This window comes from Salvelinus namaycush, unplaced genomic scaffold, assembly GCF_016432855.1.
Source record: "Salvelinus namaycush isolate Seneca unplaced genomic scaffold, SaNama_1.0 Scaffold20, whole genome shotgun sequence".
Taxonomy (NCBI): Eukaryota; Metazoa; Chordata; class Actinopteri; order Salmoniformes; family Salmonidae; genus Salvelinus; species Salvelinus namaycush.
Genome location: NW_024058786.1, coordinates 75,120 through 92,892, shown reverse-complemented (window position 1 = coordinate 92,892; position 17,773 = coordinate 75,120). Strand labels below are relative to the sequence as shown.

Genomic DNA, 17,773 nt, shown 5'->3' with positions numbered 1-17,773 from the left:
TCGGCCGAACGCATTACCCTCTGTAGCACCTTACGGTCGGATGCCGAGCAGTTACCATACCAGGTGGTGATGCAACCGGTCAGGATGCTTTTGATGGTGCAGCTGTAGAACTTTTTGAGGATCTGGGGACCCATGCCATATCTCTTCAGTCTCCTGAGGGGGGGAAAGGTGTTATCGTGCCCTCTTCACAACTGTCTTGGTGTGTTTGGACCATGATAGTTAGTTGGTGATGTGGAAACCAAGGAACTTGAAACTCTCGACCCCGCTCCACTACAGCCCCGTCGATGAGAATGGGGGGCCTGTTTGGCCATCCTTTTCCTGTAGTCTACGATCAGCTCCTTTGTCTTGATCACGTTGAGGGAGATGTCGTTGTCCTGTCATCACACTGCCAGGTCTCTGACCTCCTCCCTGTAGGCCGTCTTATCATTGTTGGTGATCAGGCCTACCACTGTGGTGTCATCAGCAAACTTAATGAGGGTGTTGGAGTCGTGCTTGGCCACGCAACTGTGGGTGAACAGGGAGTACAGGAGAGGACTAAGCACGCACCCGAGGGGCCCCAGTGGTAAGGATCAGCGTGGCAGAAGTGTTGTTGCCTACCTTCACCACCCGGGGTCGGCCCATCAGGAAGTCTAGTACCCAGTTGCACAGGGCGGGGTTCAGGTGTTGAATGCTGAGCTGTTGTAGATGAACAGCATTCTTACATAGTTATTCCTCTTATCCAGGTGGTGTAGGGCAGTGTAATGGAGATTGCTTCATTCGTGGTTCTGTTGGGGCGGTATGCAAATGTAGTGGGTCTAGGATGTCGGGTAAAGTGGCTTCCAAAGCACTTCATGATGACAGTGTAATCAGATGAAAAGAATTGAGCTCGTTCAATCTCATCCAAACCCTGGCCTTCCTAAAGCTGTTGCTTGAAACCTGAAACAAACCCCCAAACCTTTCCTCAAAGCTTTTCCCCCAACCCTTGGGTCAATATCACTAAGCTTTTCTCACCCCATATCAATGCCCAGCCCCAAAACCACTGTAGTTCCAGCCTTTATCAAGCCTCAGCCTCACCCCATGTCAAGGCCCAGCCCCAAAACAAAACAAAGTCCAATGTGATTGGTCCATGAATTTCATGTCAGCATGAGAAAAGAGTTTTATTTTGTGCTTTACGTGAACAAGCAAAAACATTGAGTAGATGGACAATGCATTAACATGTACAAGGATAACAAAAGTGTCACAAATATATTATTTTTTTGTCTCAGTGTAACTTAATGACATGACATCAGCTAAAACGAAACAAAGCAAACTTGAAACAATGCAGGCATTGGCTGTTGTGTCTCATTGCATCGATACTCTATCGTCATGCATCGATACTATCAGGTTATATCACATATAACAGGGTATAGCAGCGCTTGAATAAAAAGTACTAAGTTAATAATAATAATAATATTACAAAAACGTACATCATTGTAGCTCCATTGTTTTAAATAACATTTATTTGATCGTAAAACACAATGACAAATGTTTTCTTCAATATGTTCCTAATGTACAAGGTGTAATATGTTGTCTGTGGTTAATAATAAGACCGTGTACCAACCTTCAACAAGACAAATCAAACTAACAACAACAACAACAACTAGTAGTAGTTTGATTTGAGTTTGCGTCTTCCTTTACTTCCTGTGTTTTCAGTTGGGAACAGTCTCAGACACTACCAACCACAGTCCTTCAGCTGACTCAGAGGTAACACAAACTCAAATTAAGTATAAAATCATGTTTTGGCAAAATCATGTAAGTAAGTTAGTAACACATTGGCAATTAAACAAAGAATATAACATTTTAAATTAAGGTCCTTATAAATCACTAAATAAATGCAATGTCACAATATTGTATCCCAGTATTTTACACAGTCTTCCTTCGCCTTATAATCAAATTCAAGCATGAAACAGCAGCCAGCTGGTTGATGGGCTCATTCCCTGAGGACTAGATTAGAAAAATATTACAAGATTATTTACAGATTATTAGATTTTTTACAGATAAACGCTCACTGTAGGCTGGTTTCCTGGACACAGATTAAACCTAAAACCTAGTACCTTACTGAAACCCTGAATGAAACCCCCTGACTGAAACCTGAAACCTAGTCCCTGACTGAAACCCTGACTGAAACCTAGTCCCTCCTGACTGAAACCCTGACTGAAACCCTGAATGAAACCCCCTGACTGAAACCTGAAACCTAGTCCCTCCTGACTGAAACCCTGACTGAAACCTAGTCCCTCCTGACTGAAACCCTGACTGAAACCTAGTCCCTCCTGACTGAAACCCTGACTGAAACCTAGTCCCTCCTGACTGAAACCCTGACTGAAACCTAGTCCCTCCTGACTGAAACCCTGACTGAAACCTAGTCCCTCCTGACTGAAACCCTGACTGAAACCTAGTCCCTCCTGACTGAAACCCTGACTGAAACCTAGTCCCTCCTGACTGAAACCTAGTCCCTGACTGAAACCTAGTCCCTCCTGACTGAAACATAGTCCCTGACTGAAACCTAGTCCCTCCTGACTGAAACCCTGACTGAAACCTAGTCCCTCCTGACTGAAACCCTGACTGAAACCTAGTCCCTCCTGACTGAAACCCTGACAAACCCTGACTGAAACCTAGTCCCTGACTGAAACCTGCTCCCTGACTGAAACCTGCTCCCCGACTGAAACCTAGTCCCTGACTGAAACCTAGTCCCTGACTGAAACCTGAAACCCTGACTGAAACCTAGTCCCTGACTGAAACCTGAAACCCTGACTGAAACCCTGACTGAAATCTTGTCCAGAATGAAACCTGAACCCTAGTCGCTGACTGGAACCTAGTCCTTGACTGAAACCTCGTCCCTGACTGAAACACATGTTCAATGGAGATCAAACCCCCATTGAAAGTGCTTCTTTGTCTAGGACTAGGTTTAACCTTGTCCGGGAAACGGGCACTATAAAGTCTGAGCTCCAGGTAGTCAGTCTCAGGAGAGTTTCTTGCTGTTGCCAGAGCCAGTGTTGTGTTGGTTATTGATAAAGTCCATGATGAGCTGAGCTGTCTTGCGAGGTCGCTCCATCACCACAGAGTGACCACAGTTGTCCAGCAGGTCCACCTGACAGCCAGAGACGGCCTCCTTCAGCATAGATGATCCAGACACATCCACCACCTGATAGAGGAAGAGAGGAGAGGAGGGAGGGAGTACAATTAAGAGGAACACTCTTGGACCCTTTTCTATCTAGAACCTAAACGGGTTCTTTGGCTGTCCCTATAGGAGAACACTTTGAAGAACCCTTTTTGGTTCCAGGTAGAACCTTTTTGTGTTCCATGTAGAACTTTAAAGGTGGCCTAGTGGTTAGAGCGTTGGGCCAGTAACCGAAAAGTTCCTGGATCGAATCCCCGAGCTGACAAGGTAAAAATCTGTCGTTCTGCCCCTGAACAAGGCAGTTAACCCACTGTTCCCCGGTAGGCCGTCATTGAAAATAAGAATTTGTTCTTAACTGACTTGTCTTGTTAAATAAAGGTTAGATATATTTTTTAAAAGGCTTCTACTTGGAACCAAAAATGGTTCTCCTATGGGGACAGCCAAATAACCCTTTTTTCTATTCTGTTTTATAATTTTAATCATTACAATTATAAAGACAAACAGAAAATAACCTAAAATAGTCACATTATATACAAAACAAAATCCCTTTTTTCTAAGAGTGTACAAGAGTTTATCAGTAGTGTACAAGAGTTTACAAGTAGTGTACAAGAGTTTACAAGTAGTGTACAAGAGTTTAGAAGTAGTGTACAAGAGTTTACAAGAGTTTACAAGTAGTGTACAAGAGTTTACAAGAGTTTACAAGTAGTGTACAAGTAGTGTACAAGAGTTTACAAGTAGTGTACACGAGTTTACAAGTAGTGTACAAGAGTTTACAAGAGTTTACAAGTAGTGTACAAGTAGTGTACAAGAGTTTACAAGTAGTGTATGCACATCCAGTTACTTGCAACTTGCATTACTTGTAATAAAAGAAAGGTACACTGTTGATTGCGTCCACATTGTGCAATGTTACGACCCAACGGTCTTGGAATGCTTACCTGGTCATGCTTCCCCCAGATGACCTGTGTTGGGACTGTGATCAGATGCATGTTCTCATGTAAAGAGTGTCTGGACTTCTCTCCTACGATCTCCATGAACACTGAGGAAAGATAGGAGAATACCTATTCACTGAGGAAAGATAGGAGAATACCTATTCACTGAGGAAAGATAGAATACCTATTTACTGAGGAAAGATAGGAGAATACCTATTCACTGAGGAAAGATAGGAGAATACCTATTCACTGAGGAAAGATAGGAGAATACCTATTCACTGAGGAAAGATAGGAGGATACCTATTCACTGAGCAAAGATAGAAGAATACCTATTCACTGAGGAAAGATAGGAGGATACCTATTCACTGAGCAAAGATAGAAGAATACCTATTCACTTACACATACATATACAATATGCACCACAAAACATTCCACCAGGTGTTATTGACAAGTCTGACAGGATCATTAAATTATTCAATGAATGTTTTTGAAGCAGACATTCAAACCAAGTCCCTCACACTCTCTATAGAAGTCGTTGTTTGGAACTCGAACATCCACCAATCCCTGAAGAATCTGTCAAAAGAAGAATACCGGTTACTGTAAGAAACCATGCAGTAGATTGTCGTTCAAAAAAAATGCCAACAAGTTGAAGAGAAGCTTTTGACTAGTTCTAGTAGTAGTCCTCCAGATTTGTTGTTGTTGTTATTGACTAAATCCTGAAGATGTTGACCAGCCGCCAACAACAACAAAACTAAGACCTGGATTCAATCCGATCAGCAGTAGATCCGCGTGATAGCGCGAATGACATTAAAAGGTTATTTTCGATTGAGCCTGAACGTATGCACCGTTTACCATGAACGTGGTCATCCGCGAACGCGGAAAACAATGCTTTGAAAAGGTCCAATTGCCCGACAAAGTGCGATCAGATTGAATCACGGCCTAAGTAATCCCAACTGAACTGTATCCATGACTACCTGTTGAGGGATCTTGAAGCGTACGAAAGAGCAGAGTTTGAGCATATCCTCCATCTCCTCTGGGGTAGAGGGGATCAGAGGAATGCCCTGGGGATCCAGGCTACCACTCAGTTCCTGGTCCTTCTCCAGTTCCCTCAGACGCTCCACAAACGGACTCTCGTTAGGAAGACCTGAAAAAAGACCACAAATAGAAGATCTAAACTGAACAAAAATATAAACGCAACATCAAATCAGATTGTATTTGTCACATGAGCCGAATACAACAGGTGTAATAGACCTTACAGTGAAATGCTTACTTACAGGCCCTTAACCAACAATGCAGTATTAGGAAAAATAAGTGTTAAAGTATTTACTAAAATAAACTGAAGTTAAAAAAAAAAATTTTTAAATAGAAAATAGAAAAATAACAAATAATTAAAGAGCAGCAGTAAAATAACAATAGCGAGGGTATATTCAGGGGGTACCGGTACAGAGTCAATGTGTAGGGGCACCGGTTAGTCGAGGTAATATGTACATGAAGGTAGGGGTAAAGTGACTATGCATGGATAACAAACAGCGAGTAGCAGCATAGAAGGGGGCGCAATGCAAATAGTCTGGGTAGCCATTTGATTAGCTGTTCAGGAGTCTTATGGCTTGGGGGTAGAAGCTGTTAAGAAGCCTTTTGGACCTAGACTTGGCGCTCCGGTACCGCTTGCCGTGCGGTAGCAGAGAGAACTGTCTATGACTAGGGTGGCTGGAGTCTTAGCAATTTTTAGGGCCTTCCTCTGACACCGTCTGGTATAGAGGTCCTGGATGGCAGGAAGCTTGGCCCCAGTGATGTACTGGGCCGTACGCACTACCCTCTGTAGTGCTTGCGGTTGGAGGCCAAGCAGTTGCCGTACCAGGCGGTGATGCAAACAGTCAGGATGCTCTCGATGGTGCACCTGTAGAACCTTCTGAGGATCTGAGGACCCATGCCAAATCTTTTCAGTCTCCTGAGGAGGAATAGGCTTTGTCGTGAACCTTTCACGACTGTCTTGGTAGGTTTGGACCATGATAGTTCATTAGTGATGTGGACACCAAGGAACTTGAAGCTCTCAACCTGCTCCACTACAGCCCTGTCGATGAGAATTGGGGCGTGCTCGGTCCTCCTTTTCCTGTAGTCCACAATCATCTCCTTTGTCTTGATCACTTTGAGGGAGAGGTTGTTATCCTGGCACCACACTGTGTTGTTACCTTCCCTCACCACCTGGGGGCGGCCCATCAGGAAGTCCAGGATCCAGTTGTAGAGGGAGGTGTTTAGACCCAGGATCCTTAGCTTAGAGATGAGCTTTGAGGGCACTATGTTAGGGGGAGGGATGAGCTCTACAGCAGAGTACAAAAGCCGAAGAACATGCTCACATCCAGGTACTTATCACAGATGCTGGAGTTATAGACAAAACTCATGGAAAACAGAAAGGAAAAAGCCGCACACTGCTGTTCATGCCCCCAGGTGATATTTATTAACGTTTCTACCCGTTAGGTCTTTATCAGGCATCCATATCCCAGGTGGGGGGTGGAAGGTCCTATATACAGGGGCAGTACTCAGTGACATCACTTCCTGAAACGGGTAGGTACATTTTTTTTAAATGTATAACATAGTTTCACAATATTAACATTCAATGTATGAAAATATATGATCATACACAGGGAATGTGATCAATATTTACTCTACTCTGAGTCTCACAACTCAATCGCTGGTTTTCTGCCCCTCCCAAAAGATAGAATTTGTAGATAATTGGCCCTCTTTCTGGGACTCACCCACAAACAGGACCAAGCCTGGCCTGTTGAGGAGTGACGGACTCCATCCTAGCTGGAGGGGTGCTCTCATCTTATCTACCAACATAGACAGGGCTCTAACTCCTCTAGCTCCACAATGAGAGAGGGTGCAGGCCAGACAGCAGGCTGTTAGCCAGCCTGCCAGATTAGTGGAGTCTGCCACTAGCACAGTCAGTGTAGTCAGCTCAGCTATCCCCATTGAGACCGTGTCTGTGCCTCGACCTAGGTTGGGCAAAACTAAACATGGCGGTGTTCGCTTTAACAATCTCACTGGAATAAAGACCTCCTCCATTCCTGTCATTATTGAAAGAGATTGTGATACCTCACATCTCAAAATAGGGCTACTTAATGTTAGATCCCTCACTTCCAAAGCAGTTATAGTCAATGAACTAATCACTGATCATAATCTTGATGTGATTGGCCTGACAAACATGACTTAAGCCTGATGAATTTACTGTGTTAAATGAGGCCTCGCCTCCTGGTTACACTAGTGACCATATCCCCCACACATCCCGCAAAGGAGGAGGTGTTGCTAACATTTACGATAGCAAATTTCAATTTACCCGTTTTGGTCTTTTGTGCTTCTAGTCATTAGATCTATGCAGCCTACTCAATCACTTTTTATAGCTACTGTTTACAGGCCTCCTGGGCCGTATACAGCGTTCCTCACTCAGTTCCTATCGGGACTTGTAGTCATGGCAGATACTATTCTAATTTTTGGTGACTTTAATATTCACATGGAAAAGTCCACAGACCCACTCCAAAAGGCTTTCGGCCCCATCATAAACTGAGTGGGTTTTGTCCAACATGTCTCCGGACCTACTCACTGCCACAGTCATACTCTGGACTTAGTTTTGTCCCGTGGAATAAATATTGTGGATCTTAATGTTTTTCCTCATAATCCTGGACTATCGGACCACCATTTTATTACGTTGGCAACAAATAATCTGCTCAGACCCCAACCAAGGATCATCAAAAGTTGTGCTATAAATTCTCAGACAACCCAAAGATTCCTAGATGCCCTTCCAGACTCCCTCCACCTACCTAATGACGTCAGAGTACAACAATCGGTTAACCATCTAACTGAGGAACTAAATTTAACCTTCCGTAATACCCTAGATGCAGTCGCACCCCTAAAAAACAAAAAACATTTGTCATAATAAACTAGCTCCCTGGTTTACAGAAAATACCCGAGCTCTGAAGCAAGCTTCCAGAAAATTGGAACGGAAATGGCGCCACACCAAACTGGAAGTCTTCCAACTAGCTTGGAAAGACAGTACCGTACAATATCGAAGAGCCCTCACTGCTGCTCGATCATCCGATTTTTCAACTTAATTGAGGAGAATAAGAACAACCCAAAATGTATTTTTGATACCGTTGCAAAGCTAACTAAAAAGCAGCATTCCCCAAGAGAGGATGGCTTTCACTTCAGCAGTGATAAATTCATGAACTTCTTCGACGAAAAGATCATGATCATTAGAAACCAAATTACAGACTCCTCTTTAAATCTGCGTATTTCTCCAAAACTCAGTTGTCTGTACAGAAGTGCCAGGACCTCGGATCAATGGAGACACTCAAGTTTTTTAATCCTGTTTCTCTTCACCCATTCATGGAAATATTCATGGCCTCTAAACCTTCAAGCTGCATACTGGACCCTATTCCAACTAAACTACTGAAAGAGCTGCTTCCTGTGCTCGGCCCTCCTTTGATAAACATAATAAATGTCTCTCTATCCTCCGGATGTGTACCAAACTCACTAAAAGTGGCAGTAATAAAGCCTCTCTTGAAAAAGCCAAACCATGACCCAGAAAATATAAAAAACAAAAAAAATCGGCCTATATCGAATCTCCCATTCCCCTCAAAATTTTAGAAAAAGCTGTTGCGCAGTAACTCACTGCCTTACTGAAGACAAACAATGTATACGAAACGCTTCAGTCTGGTTTTAGTCCCCATCATAGCACTGAGACTGCACTCGTGAAGGTGGTAAATGACCTTTTAACGGCGTCAGACCGAGGCTCTGCATCTGTCCTCGTGCTCCTAGACCTTTGTGCTGCTTTTCACACCATCGATCACTACATTCTTTTGGAGAGATCGGAAATACAAATTGGTTTACATGGACAAGTTCCGGCCTGGTTTAGATCTTATCTGTCAGAAAGATATCCTTTTGTCTCTGTGGATGGATTATCCTCTGACAAATCAATTGTAAGTTTCGGTGTTCCTCAAGGTTCCGTTTTAGGACCACTATTGTTTTCACTATATATTTTACCTCTTGGTGATGTCATTCAGTAACATAATGTTAACTTTCACTGCTATGCGGATGACACACTGTTGTACATTTCAATTAAACATGGTCAAGCCCCAAAATTGCCCTCCCTGAAAGCCTGTGTTTCAGACATAATGAAGTGGATGGCGGCAAATACTTTTACTTTTAAACTCGGACAAAACAGAGATGCTAGTTCTTAGTCCCAAGAAACAAAGAGATCTTCTGTTGGATCTGACAATTAATCTTGATGGTTGTGCAGTCGTCTCAAATAAAACTGTGAAGGACCTCGGCGTTACTCTGGACCCTGATCTCTCTTTTGACGAACATATCAAGACCACTAAGTAACATTGCAAAAATCTGAAACTTTCTGTCCAAAAATGAGGCAGAAAAATGTATCCATGCTTTTGTCACTTCTAGGTTAGACTACTGCAATGCTCTACTTTCCGACTACCCGGATAAAGCAATAAATAAACTTCAGTTAGTGCTAAACACGGCTGCTAGAATCTTAACTAGAACCCAAAATTTTGATCATATTACTCCAGTGTTAGCCTCCCTACACTGGCTTCCTGTTAAGACAAAGGCTGATTTCAAGGTTTTACTGCTAACCTACAAAGCATTACATGGGCTTGCTCCTACCTATCTCTCCGATTTGGTCCTGCCGCACATACCTACACGTACGCTATGGTCACAAGACGCAGGCCTCCTTACTGTCCCTAGAATTTCTAAGCAAACAGCTGGATGCAGGGCTTTCTCCTATAGAGCTCCATTTTTATGGAATGGTCTGCCTATCAATGTGAGAGAAGGCAGACTTTATTGAAGACTCATCTGTTCAGTAGGTTCTATAATTGAGTGTAGTCTGGCCCAGGAGTGTGAAGGTGAACGGAAAGGCTCTGGAGCAATGAACCGCCCTTGCTGTTTCTCTGACCCTATTAGGGGGGCTGAGTCACTGGCTTACTGGTGCTCTTCCATGCCATCCCTAGGAGGGGTGCGTCACTTGAGTGGGTTGAGTCACTGATGTGATCTTCCTGTCCAGGATGGCGCCCCCCTTGGGTTTGTGCCGTGGGGGAGATCTTCATGTGCTATACTCAACCTTGCAAACCCACAGTTTCATCCGCTGTCCGGGTGGCTGGTCTCAGACAATCCCGCAGGTGAAGAAGGCGGATGTGGAGGTCCTGGGTTGGTGTGGTTACACGTGGTCTGCGGTTGTGAAGCCAGTTAGACGCACTGCCAAATTCTCTAAAACGAAGTTGGAGGTGGCTTATGGTAGAGAAATTAACATTAAATTATCTGGCAACAGCTCTGGTGGACATCTCTGCAGTCAGCATGCCAATTGCATGCTCCCTCAAAATTTGAGACATCTGTGGCATTGTGTTGTGTGACAAAACAGCACATTTAGAGTGGCCTTTTATTGTCCCCAACACAAGGTGCATCTGTGTAATGATCATGCTGTTTAATCAGCTTCTTGATATGCCACACCTGTCAGGTGGATGGATTATCTTGGCAAACGATAAATGCTCACTAACAAGGATGTAAACAAATTTGTTCACAACATTTGAGAGAAATCATATTTTTGTACGTATGGAACATTTCTGTGATCTTTTATTTCAGCTCATGAAACATGTTGCGTTTATATTTTTTTATTCAGTGTAAATAAACATCTAAGAAAATGATCCCGAAGGTCTATTGGCATAAGGAGTTCTATAATTCATATTTGGTGCAAGAATTATAACATTACGAATATTTCAACCAGCCCCACAAACCCACCCTTGTTGGAAAGACTTAACACAATTAATCATAGAATAGGATATATATATATATTTTTAAACGTGTTGTTATATGATTGCCAACTCGGCACTTGGTGTCACCTTGCGAGAAAGTATGTCACTATGTACCTTTTATGCAGCAACAGCCATTTTGAAAAGTTACTTTTGAACGTAGACATTTGTACCTGCCGGACAGATGAGGGTGACACTGCAAAGATCGTTGGGGTAACGGGCAGCGTATACTCCGGCAACGTTTCCTCCCATGGATGTGCCCACTAGGTGGAAGGGCCTCTTGGTCAGACGGACACTCTCCACGAACTGGACAGACACAGAGACATGTTGTAATCCAGCATAAAAACATAACAATAGCAGTTCACAGTAGTTATCCAGCCGCTAATGAAGAAATCACTGTTTAAATACAACAGTCAGTATCTGAGAGCTCTATGCCATTTCATTATATACAGTATATATATTTGGGGTGGCAGGCTAGCCTTAGTGGTTAGAGAACGAATCCCCAAGTTGACAAGGTAAAAATCTGTCATTCTTCCCCTGAACAAGGCAGTTAACCTACTGTTCCTAGGCCGTCATTGAAAATAAGATTTTGTTCTTAACTGACTTGCCTAGTTAAATAAAGGTAAAATTAAAAATTAAAAAATAAATATATATATATATATATATATATATATATATATACACACACAGTATAAGATAACATGATCCCCTTTTCCCCAATTTAAAAAAAAAAATCTTTATTTATCAGTATATTTGAATTCAACCATATGATTTATTTTTTTCCGGGGGATAATATTGAAAATGTAACCAAGCTTTTATGGATTTTTTGTCTATTAACAAATAATGCAGAAACGAAGTAAAGTGACAAGACTTTATTTGTATACATGTAAATATTTAGTTAAATAAAAGTGTGTTGGTCTTTTCTAAGATTTTACATGAGATCCAACTCGTATTTACATATAGTTTGAATAAATGAGGCTTTCAGCGATTGATTCAAAGCTTCAATGCTCTTTATGTTCAGCCCTCCATTGTCATGCGTATTATAGATGCATTTCCATTTGACCTTTTCTGGTAAACTGAAAGATCTAAAGATGAAAAGCTTTAAACTGCAGAAATGGGGATGGAAGTGACAAGAAGAGACAGACGAACTGTGAGACAATGAAAGAGACAATGAACGTGTTAATCAACATCACTAACAAAGACAAAGCTTTATCTTTCACTGCAATAGTATTTTGTCAATTTTAGTTAGTTTCAACTAAAAATTCTCCATTCTTTCTGGAATGTACAGTGCATTCTTAAGTATTTAGACCCCTTGACTTTTTCCACATTTTGTTACGTTACAGCCTGCATTCTAAAATGTATTAAATCATTTCCCCCCCTCATCAATCTACATAAAATACCCCACAATGAAAAAGCAAAAACAGGTTTTTAGAAATTCTTGCAAATGTATAAAATAAATTTAAAAAAGGAAATATCACATTTACATTCAGACCCTTTACTCAGTACTTTGTTGAAGCACCTTTGGCAGCGATTTCAGCCTTGAATCTTCTTGGATATGACGCTACAAGCTTGGCACACCTGTATTTGGGGAGTTTCTCCCATTCTTTTCTGCAGATCCTCTCAAGCTCTGTCAGGTTGGATGGGGAGCGTCGCTGCACAGCTATTATCAGGTCTCTCCAGAGATGTTAGATTGGGTTCAAGTCCGGGCCCTGGATGGGCCACTCAAGGACATTCAGAGACTTGTCACGAAGCCACTCCTGCGTTCTCTTGGCTGTGTGGTTAGGGTCGTTGTCCTGTTGGAAGGTGAACCTTCGCCCTAGTCTAAGGTCCTAAGCGCTCTGGAGCAGGTTTTCATCAAGGATCTCTCCGTACTTTGCTCCATTCATCTTTCCTCGATTCTGACTAGCTTCCCAGTCCCTGCCGCTGAATAACATCCCCACAGCATGATGCTGCCACCACCATGCTTCACCTTAGGGATGGTGCCAGATTTCCTCCAGACGTGATGAATGGAATAGAGGCCAGAGAGTTCAATCTTGGCTTCATCAGACCAGAGAATCTTGTTTCTCATGGTCTGAGTCCTTTGGCAAACTCCAAGGGGGCTATCATGTGCCTTTTACTGAGAAGTGGCTTCCGTCTGGCCACTCTACCATAAATGCCTGATTGGTGGAGTGCTGCAGAGATGGTTTGGTACCCTTCCCCAGATCTGACCTCATGGCTTGGTATTTGCTCTGACATGCACTGTCAACTGTGGGACCTTATAAAGACAAATGTGTGCCTTGCCAAATCATGTCCAATCAATTGAATTTACCACAGGTGGACTCCAATCAAGTTGTAGAAACATCTCAAGGACGATCAATGGAAACAGGATGCACCTGAGCTCAATTTCAAGTCTCCTAGCAAAAGGGTCTGAATACTTATGTAAATAAGTTTTTTTTTAAAAGACCTGTTTTCACTTTGTCATTATGTGTTATTGTGTGTATATTGATGTGGGAAAAATATAATTGAATAAATAGAATAAGTGTGTAATGTAACAAAATGTGGGAAAAGTTAAGGGGTCTGAATACTTTCCGAATGCACTGTAGATGCCAATCATGTCCACTGGGCCATTGCTCCACTTAATTGGTACTCAACAGGGCAAAAGATAGTTGGACTTTCTTAGGGAACCCACTCTCAAAATGGGGCATTTCTCATCATTTTCGCCAGGCATAAATGGGACCCATGTTGTCCAAAAAGTTATACTTTTGATTTATCTGTCAATACATTCCCCCCCCCCAAGAGTCTTCATGATCATCCAGGTGCTTTTTGGCAAACTTGAGTCAACCTTTTGGACGAGATGGGTCTCATTATGTCTGGTGAAAACCAAACACTGCATTCCACAGTAAGAACCTCATACCAACGCTCAAGCATGGATGTGGTAGAGTGATGGTTTGGGAATGCTCTGCTGCCTCAGGGCCTGGACGACTTGTCTTAATAGAAGGAACCATGAATTCTGCTGTGTATCAGAGAATTCTACAGGACAATGTCAGACCATCCGTCTGTAAGCTGAATCGCAGCTGGGTCATGCAGCGAGACAACGATCCAAAACACATAATCAAGTCTACATGAAAATGGTTAAAAAAAAATCAAGTTTTAGACCTAATCCTAGGCCTAGTCAAAGTTCAGACCTAATCCAATTTGAGATGTTGTGGTAGGGCCTGAACCGAGCAGTTCATGCTTGAAAACCCACAAATGGCCCCGTTTCTGCACGGAAGAGTGGGCCAAAATTCCTCCACAGCGATGTGAGAGACTGATCATCAACAACAGGAAGTGTTTGGTTGGAGTCATTGCAGCTAAAGGTGGCACAACCAGTTAGTGAGTATAAGGGGGGCAATTACTTTTTCACACTTGGGAATTGGTGCTTTTATATCTTTGTTAAATGAAGTAAAACAAATTTTTTGTTATTTGTAAACTCAGGTTTCCTTTATCTAATATTAGGTTTTGGTTGAAGATCTGATTGGCCAAAAAAATGGCGCCGAAGACCATGCCTGACGTTTTACATTATTTTACCAATTGTGCTGTTTTGTCAATTTTTTTGCGTTTTGTGTAACTTATTTTTTTACTTATTGTGTACATAATGTTGCTGCTACCGTCTCTTATGACAGAAAAAAAAACTTCTGGACATCAAAAAAGCAATTACTCAACACGGACTGGAAGAAAATGTTTCCTTTAACGAGTCCAACGAGAAGGATATCCTACTTTCACTGGAACGGGCCCAGATCCACGCCTTCTGCGTGAAGAAAAGACGCCGGAAAAGGGGACGCAGATCGGGGATTCTTCTGAGAAGCCGGAGGCGAGCGAGTAAACTCCCAATGCCTTCCACTCTCCTTGCTAACGTGCAATTCGTTAGAAAATACAATTGATGACCTATTAAGAGTATCCTAAAATCTGTAACATCTTATGTTTCACCGAGACGTGGCTGAACGAAGAAACGGACAATATAGAGCTGGAGGGATTTTCAATGTACCGGTAGAACAGAGACACTACCTCTGGTAAGACGAGGGGTGGGCGTGTGTGTCTTTTTGTCAATAACAGCTGGTGCGGGATGTCTAATATTAAAGAAGTCTCGAGGTATTGCTCGCCTGAGGTAGAGTACCTTATTATAAGCTGTCGACCACACCATCTGCCAAGAGAGTTCTCATCTGTATTATTCGTAGCTGTCTATTTACCACCACAAAGCGAATCTGGCACTAAGACCGCTCTCAACCAACTCTATAAGGCCATAAGCAAAGAAGAAAATGCTCACCCAGAAGCGGCGCTCCTAGTGGCCGGGGACTTTAATGCAGGCAAACTTAAATCAGTTTTACCAAATTTTTACCAGCATGTCACATGTGCTTTACTCCACGAACAGAGATGCATACAAAGCTCTCCCCGCCCTCCTTACAAGCAAAAACTAAGGCAGGAAGTACCAGTGACTCGCTCAATACGGAAGTGGTCAGATGCTACACTACAGGACTGTTTTGCAGACTGGAATATGTTCCGGGATTCATCCAATTGCATTGAGGAATACACCACCTCAGTCATCGGCTTCATCAACAATTGCATCGATGATGTCGTCCCCATAGTGACTGTACGTTCATATCCCAACCAGAAATCATGGATTACAGGCAACATCCGCATCGAGCTAAAGGCTAGAGCCGCCGCTTTCAGGGAGTGGGAGACTAATCCGGACACTTATAAGAAATCCCGCTATGCCCTCAGATGAACCATCAAACAAGCAAAGCATCAATATAGGATTAAGATTGAATCCTACTACACCGGCTCTGACGCTCGTCGGATGTGGCAGGGCTTTAAAACTATTATGGACTACAAAGGGAAACCCAGACGCAAGCTGCCCAGTGACGTGAGCCTACCAGACGAGCTAAATACCTTTTAGGCTCGCTTTGAGGCACTGAAGCATGCACAAGAGCACAAGCTGTTCTGGATGACTGTGTGATAGCGCTCTTTGGTAGCCGATGTGAACAAAACCTTTAACCTTTACTGCTCCAGCGTTCCGCCAGCGGAACTCCTCCCACATTCCACTGAAAAGGCAGAGCGCGAAATTCAAAATATATTTTTTAGAAATATTTAACTTTCACACATTAACAAGTCCAATACAGCAAATGAAAGGTACACATCTTGTGAATCCAGCCAACATGTCCGATTTTTAAAATGTTTTACAGCGAAAACAGCACGTATATTTATGTTAGCTCACCACCAAATACAAAAAAGGACAGACATTTTTCACAGCACAGGTAGCATGCACAAAGCCAACCTAACTAACCAAGAACCAACCAAACTAACCAACAAACAACTTCATCAGATGACAGTCTTATAACATGTTACACAATAAATCTATGTTTTGTTCGAAAAATGTGCATATTTGAGGTATAAATCAGTTTTACATTGCAGCTACCATCACAGCTACCGTCAAAAATAGCACCGAAGCAGCCAGAGTAATTATAGAGACCAACGTGGAATACCTAAATACTCATCATAAAACATTTCTGAAAAATGCATCGTGTACAGCAAATGAAAGACAAGCATCTTGTGAATCCAGCCAATATTTCAGATTTTTTAAGTGTTTTACAGCAAAAACACAATATAGCATTATATTAGCTTACTACAATAGACTACCACACTACCGCATTCATTCATCAAGGCACGTTAGCGATAGCAATAGGCACGTTAGCGTTAGCGAATAAACCAGCAAAATATATTAATTTTCACTAACCTTCATAAACCTTCCTCAGATGACAGTCCTATAACATCAGGTTATACATACACTTATGTTTTGTTCGAAAATGTGCATATTTAGAGCTGAAATCAGTGGTTATCCATTATGCTAACGTAGCTTATTTTTCCCAGAATGTGCAGATATTTCTATTAGACTCTCACCTATTCTGACCAAATAGCTATTCATAAACATTACAAAAAAATACATGTTGTATAGGAAATGATAGATACACTAGTTCTTAATGCAATCGCAGTGTTAGAATTCTAAAAATATCTTCATTACGACATAAGGCTTATGTTATAGCGAGAGAGTGGCCAAAACCTGGGCGCAAAACTACTAGTACACAGTTCGACAGATATATGAAATAGCATCACAAAATGGGTCCTACTTTTGGTGATCTTCCATCAGAATGTTGGACAAGGGGTCCTTTGTCCAGAACAGTCGTTGTTTGGATTTAGAACATTGTTTTTCCCTCTTGAATTAGCAAGCACACTGGCCAAGTGGCGCGAAGCTCTCCATTCTGAACAAAGGGCACACAACGCAACACGCCTAACGTCCCGAATAAATTTCAAAAATCTAATAAAACTATATTGAAAAAACATACTTTACGATGATATTGTCACATGTATCAAATAAAATCAAAGCCGGAGATAGTAGTCGCCTATAACGACAGCTTTTCAAAAGGCAATCCCACTGTCCTCCTCGCGCCTTCCTGAAAACATGAAATCGGTGACACGTCATTCCAAGAGGACGTATTCCATCTCAGACCAAGATAAACACCTCATTTCTTCTCTCACTGCATCTTGACATCCAGGGGAAGGTGTATGACGTGCATGTATACTAATAGGTATCATGCCCATTTATAGGCAGGACTTAGAAGAGAGCCTCGATTTCAGACTTTCCACTTCCTGGTCAGGAAGTTTGTGCCAAATGAGTTCTGTTTCACTCACAGATATAATTCAAACGGTTTTAGAAACTAGAGAGTGTTTTCTATCCAATAGTAATAATAATATGCATATTGTAAGAGCAAGAATTGAGTACGAGGCCGTTTAAATTGGGCACGTTTTTCCCCCAAAGTGACAACAGCGCCCTCTGTCCTCATCTTAAACAGGTCAACATTCACAAAGCCGCTGGGCCAGACAGATTA

General features: G+C 42.3%; 1 protein-coding gene across 5 annotated transcripts in view; it reads right to left on the bottom strand.

Annotated features, from left to right (window-relative positions):
• Positions 1-1,095: 1,095 nt before the first annotated feature.
• The window catches only part of LOC120037971 (monoacylglycerol lipase ABHD6-like), a 35,286-nt gene continuing 18,608 nt past the window's right edge, over positions 1,096-17,773 (bottom strand). For 3 of the 5 annotated variants that reach the window (XM_038983915.1, XM_038983913.1, XM_038983912.1), the window contains exons 5-9: positions 11,048-11,180; positions 5,040-5,209; positions 4,584-4,638; positions 4,072-4,172; positions 1,096-3,160 (exon numbers count right to left, since the gene is read on the bottom strand). In XM_038983915.1, coding sequence (XP_038839843.1) covers positions 2,978-3,160; positions 4,072-4,172; positions 4,584-4,638; positions 5,040-5,209; positions 11,048-11,180 — 642 coding nt within the window. In that variant the 3' untranslated portion in view covers positions 1,096-2,977. The remainder of the gene's footprint in view (positions 3,161-4,071; positions 4,173-4,583; positions 4,639-5,039; positions 5,210-11,047; positions 11,181-17,773) is intronic. The other 2 variants (XR_005474917.1, XR_005474918.1) reach the window with 2 other exon arrangements.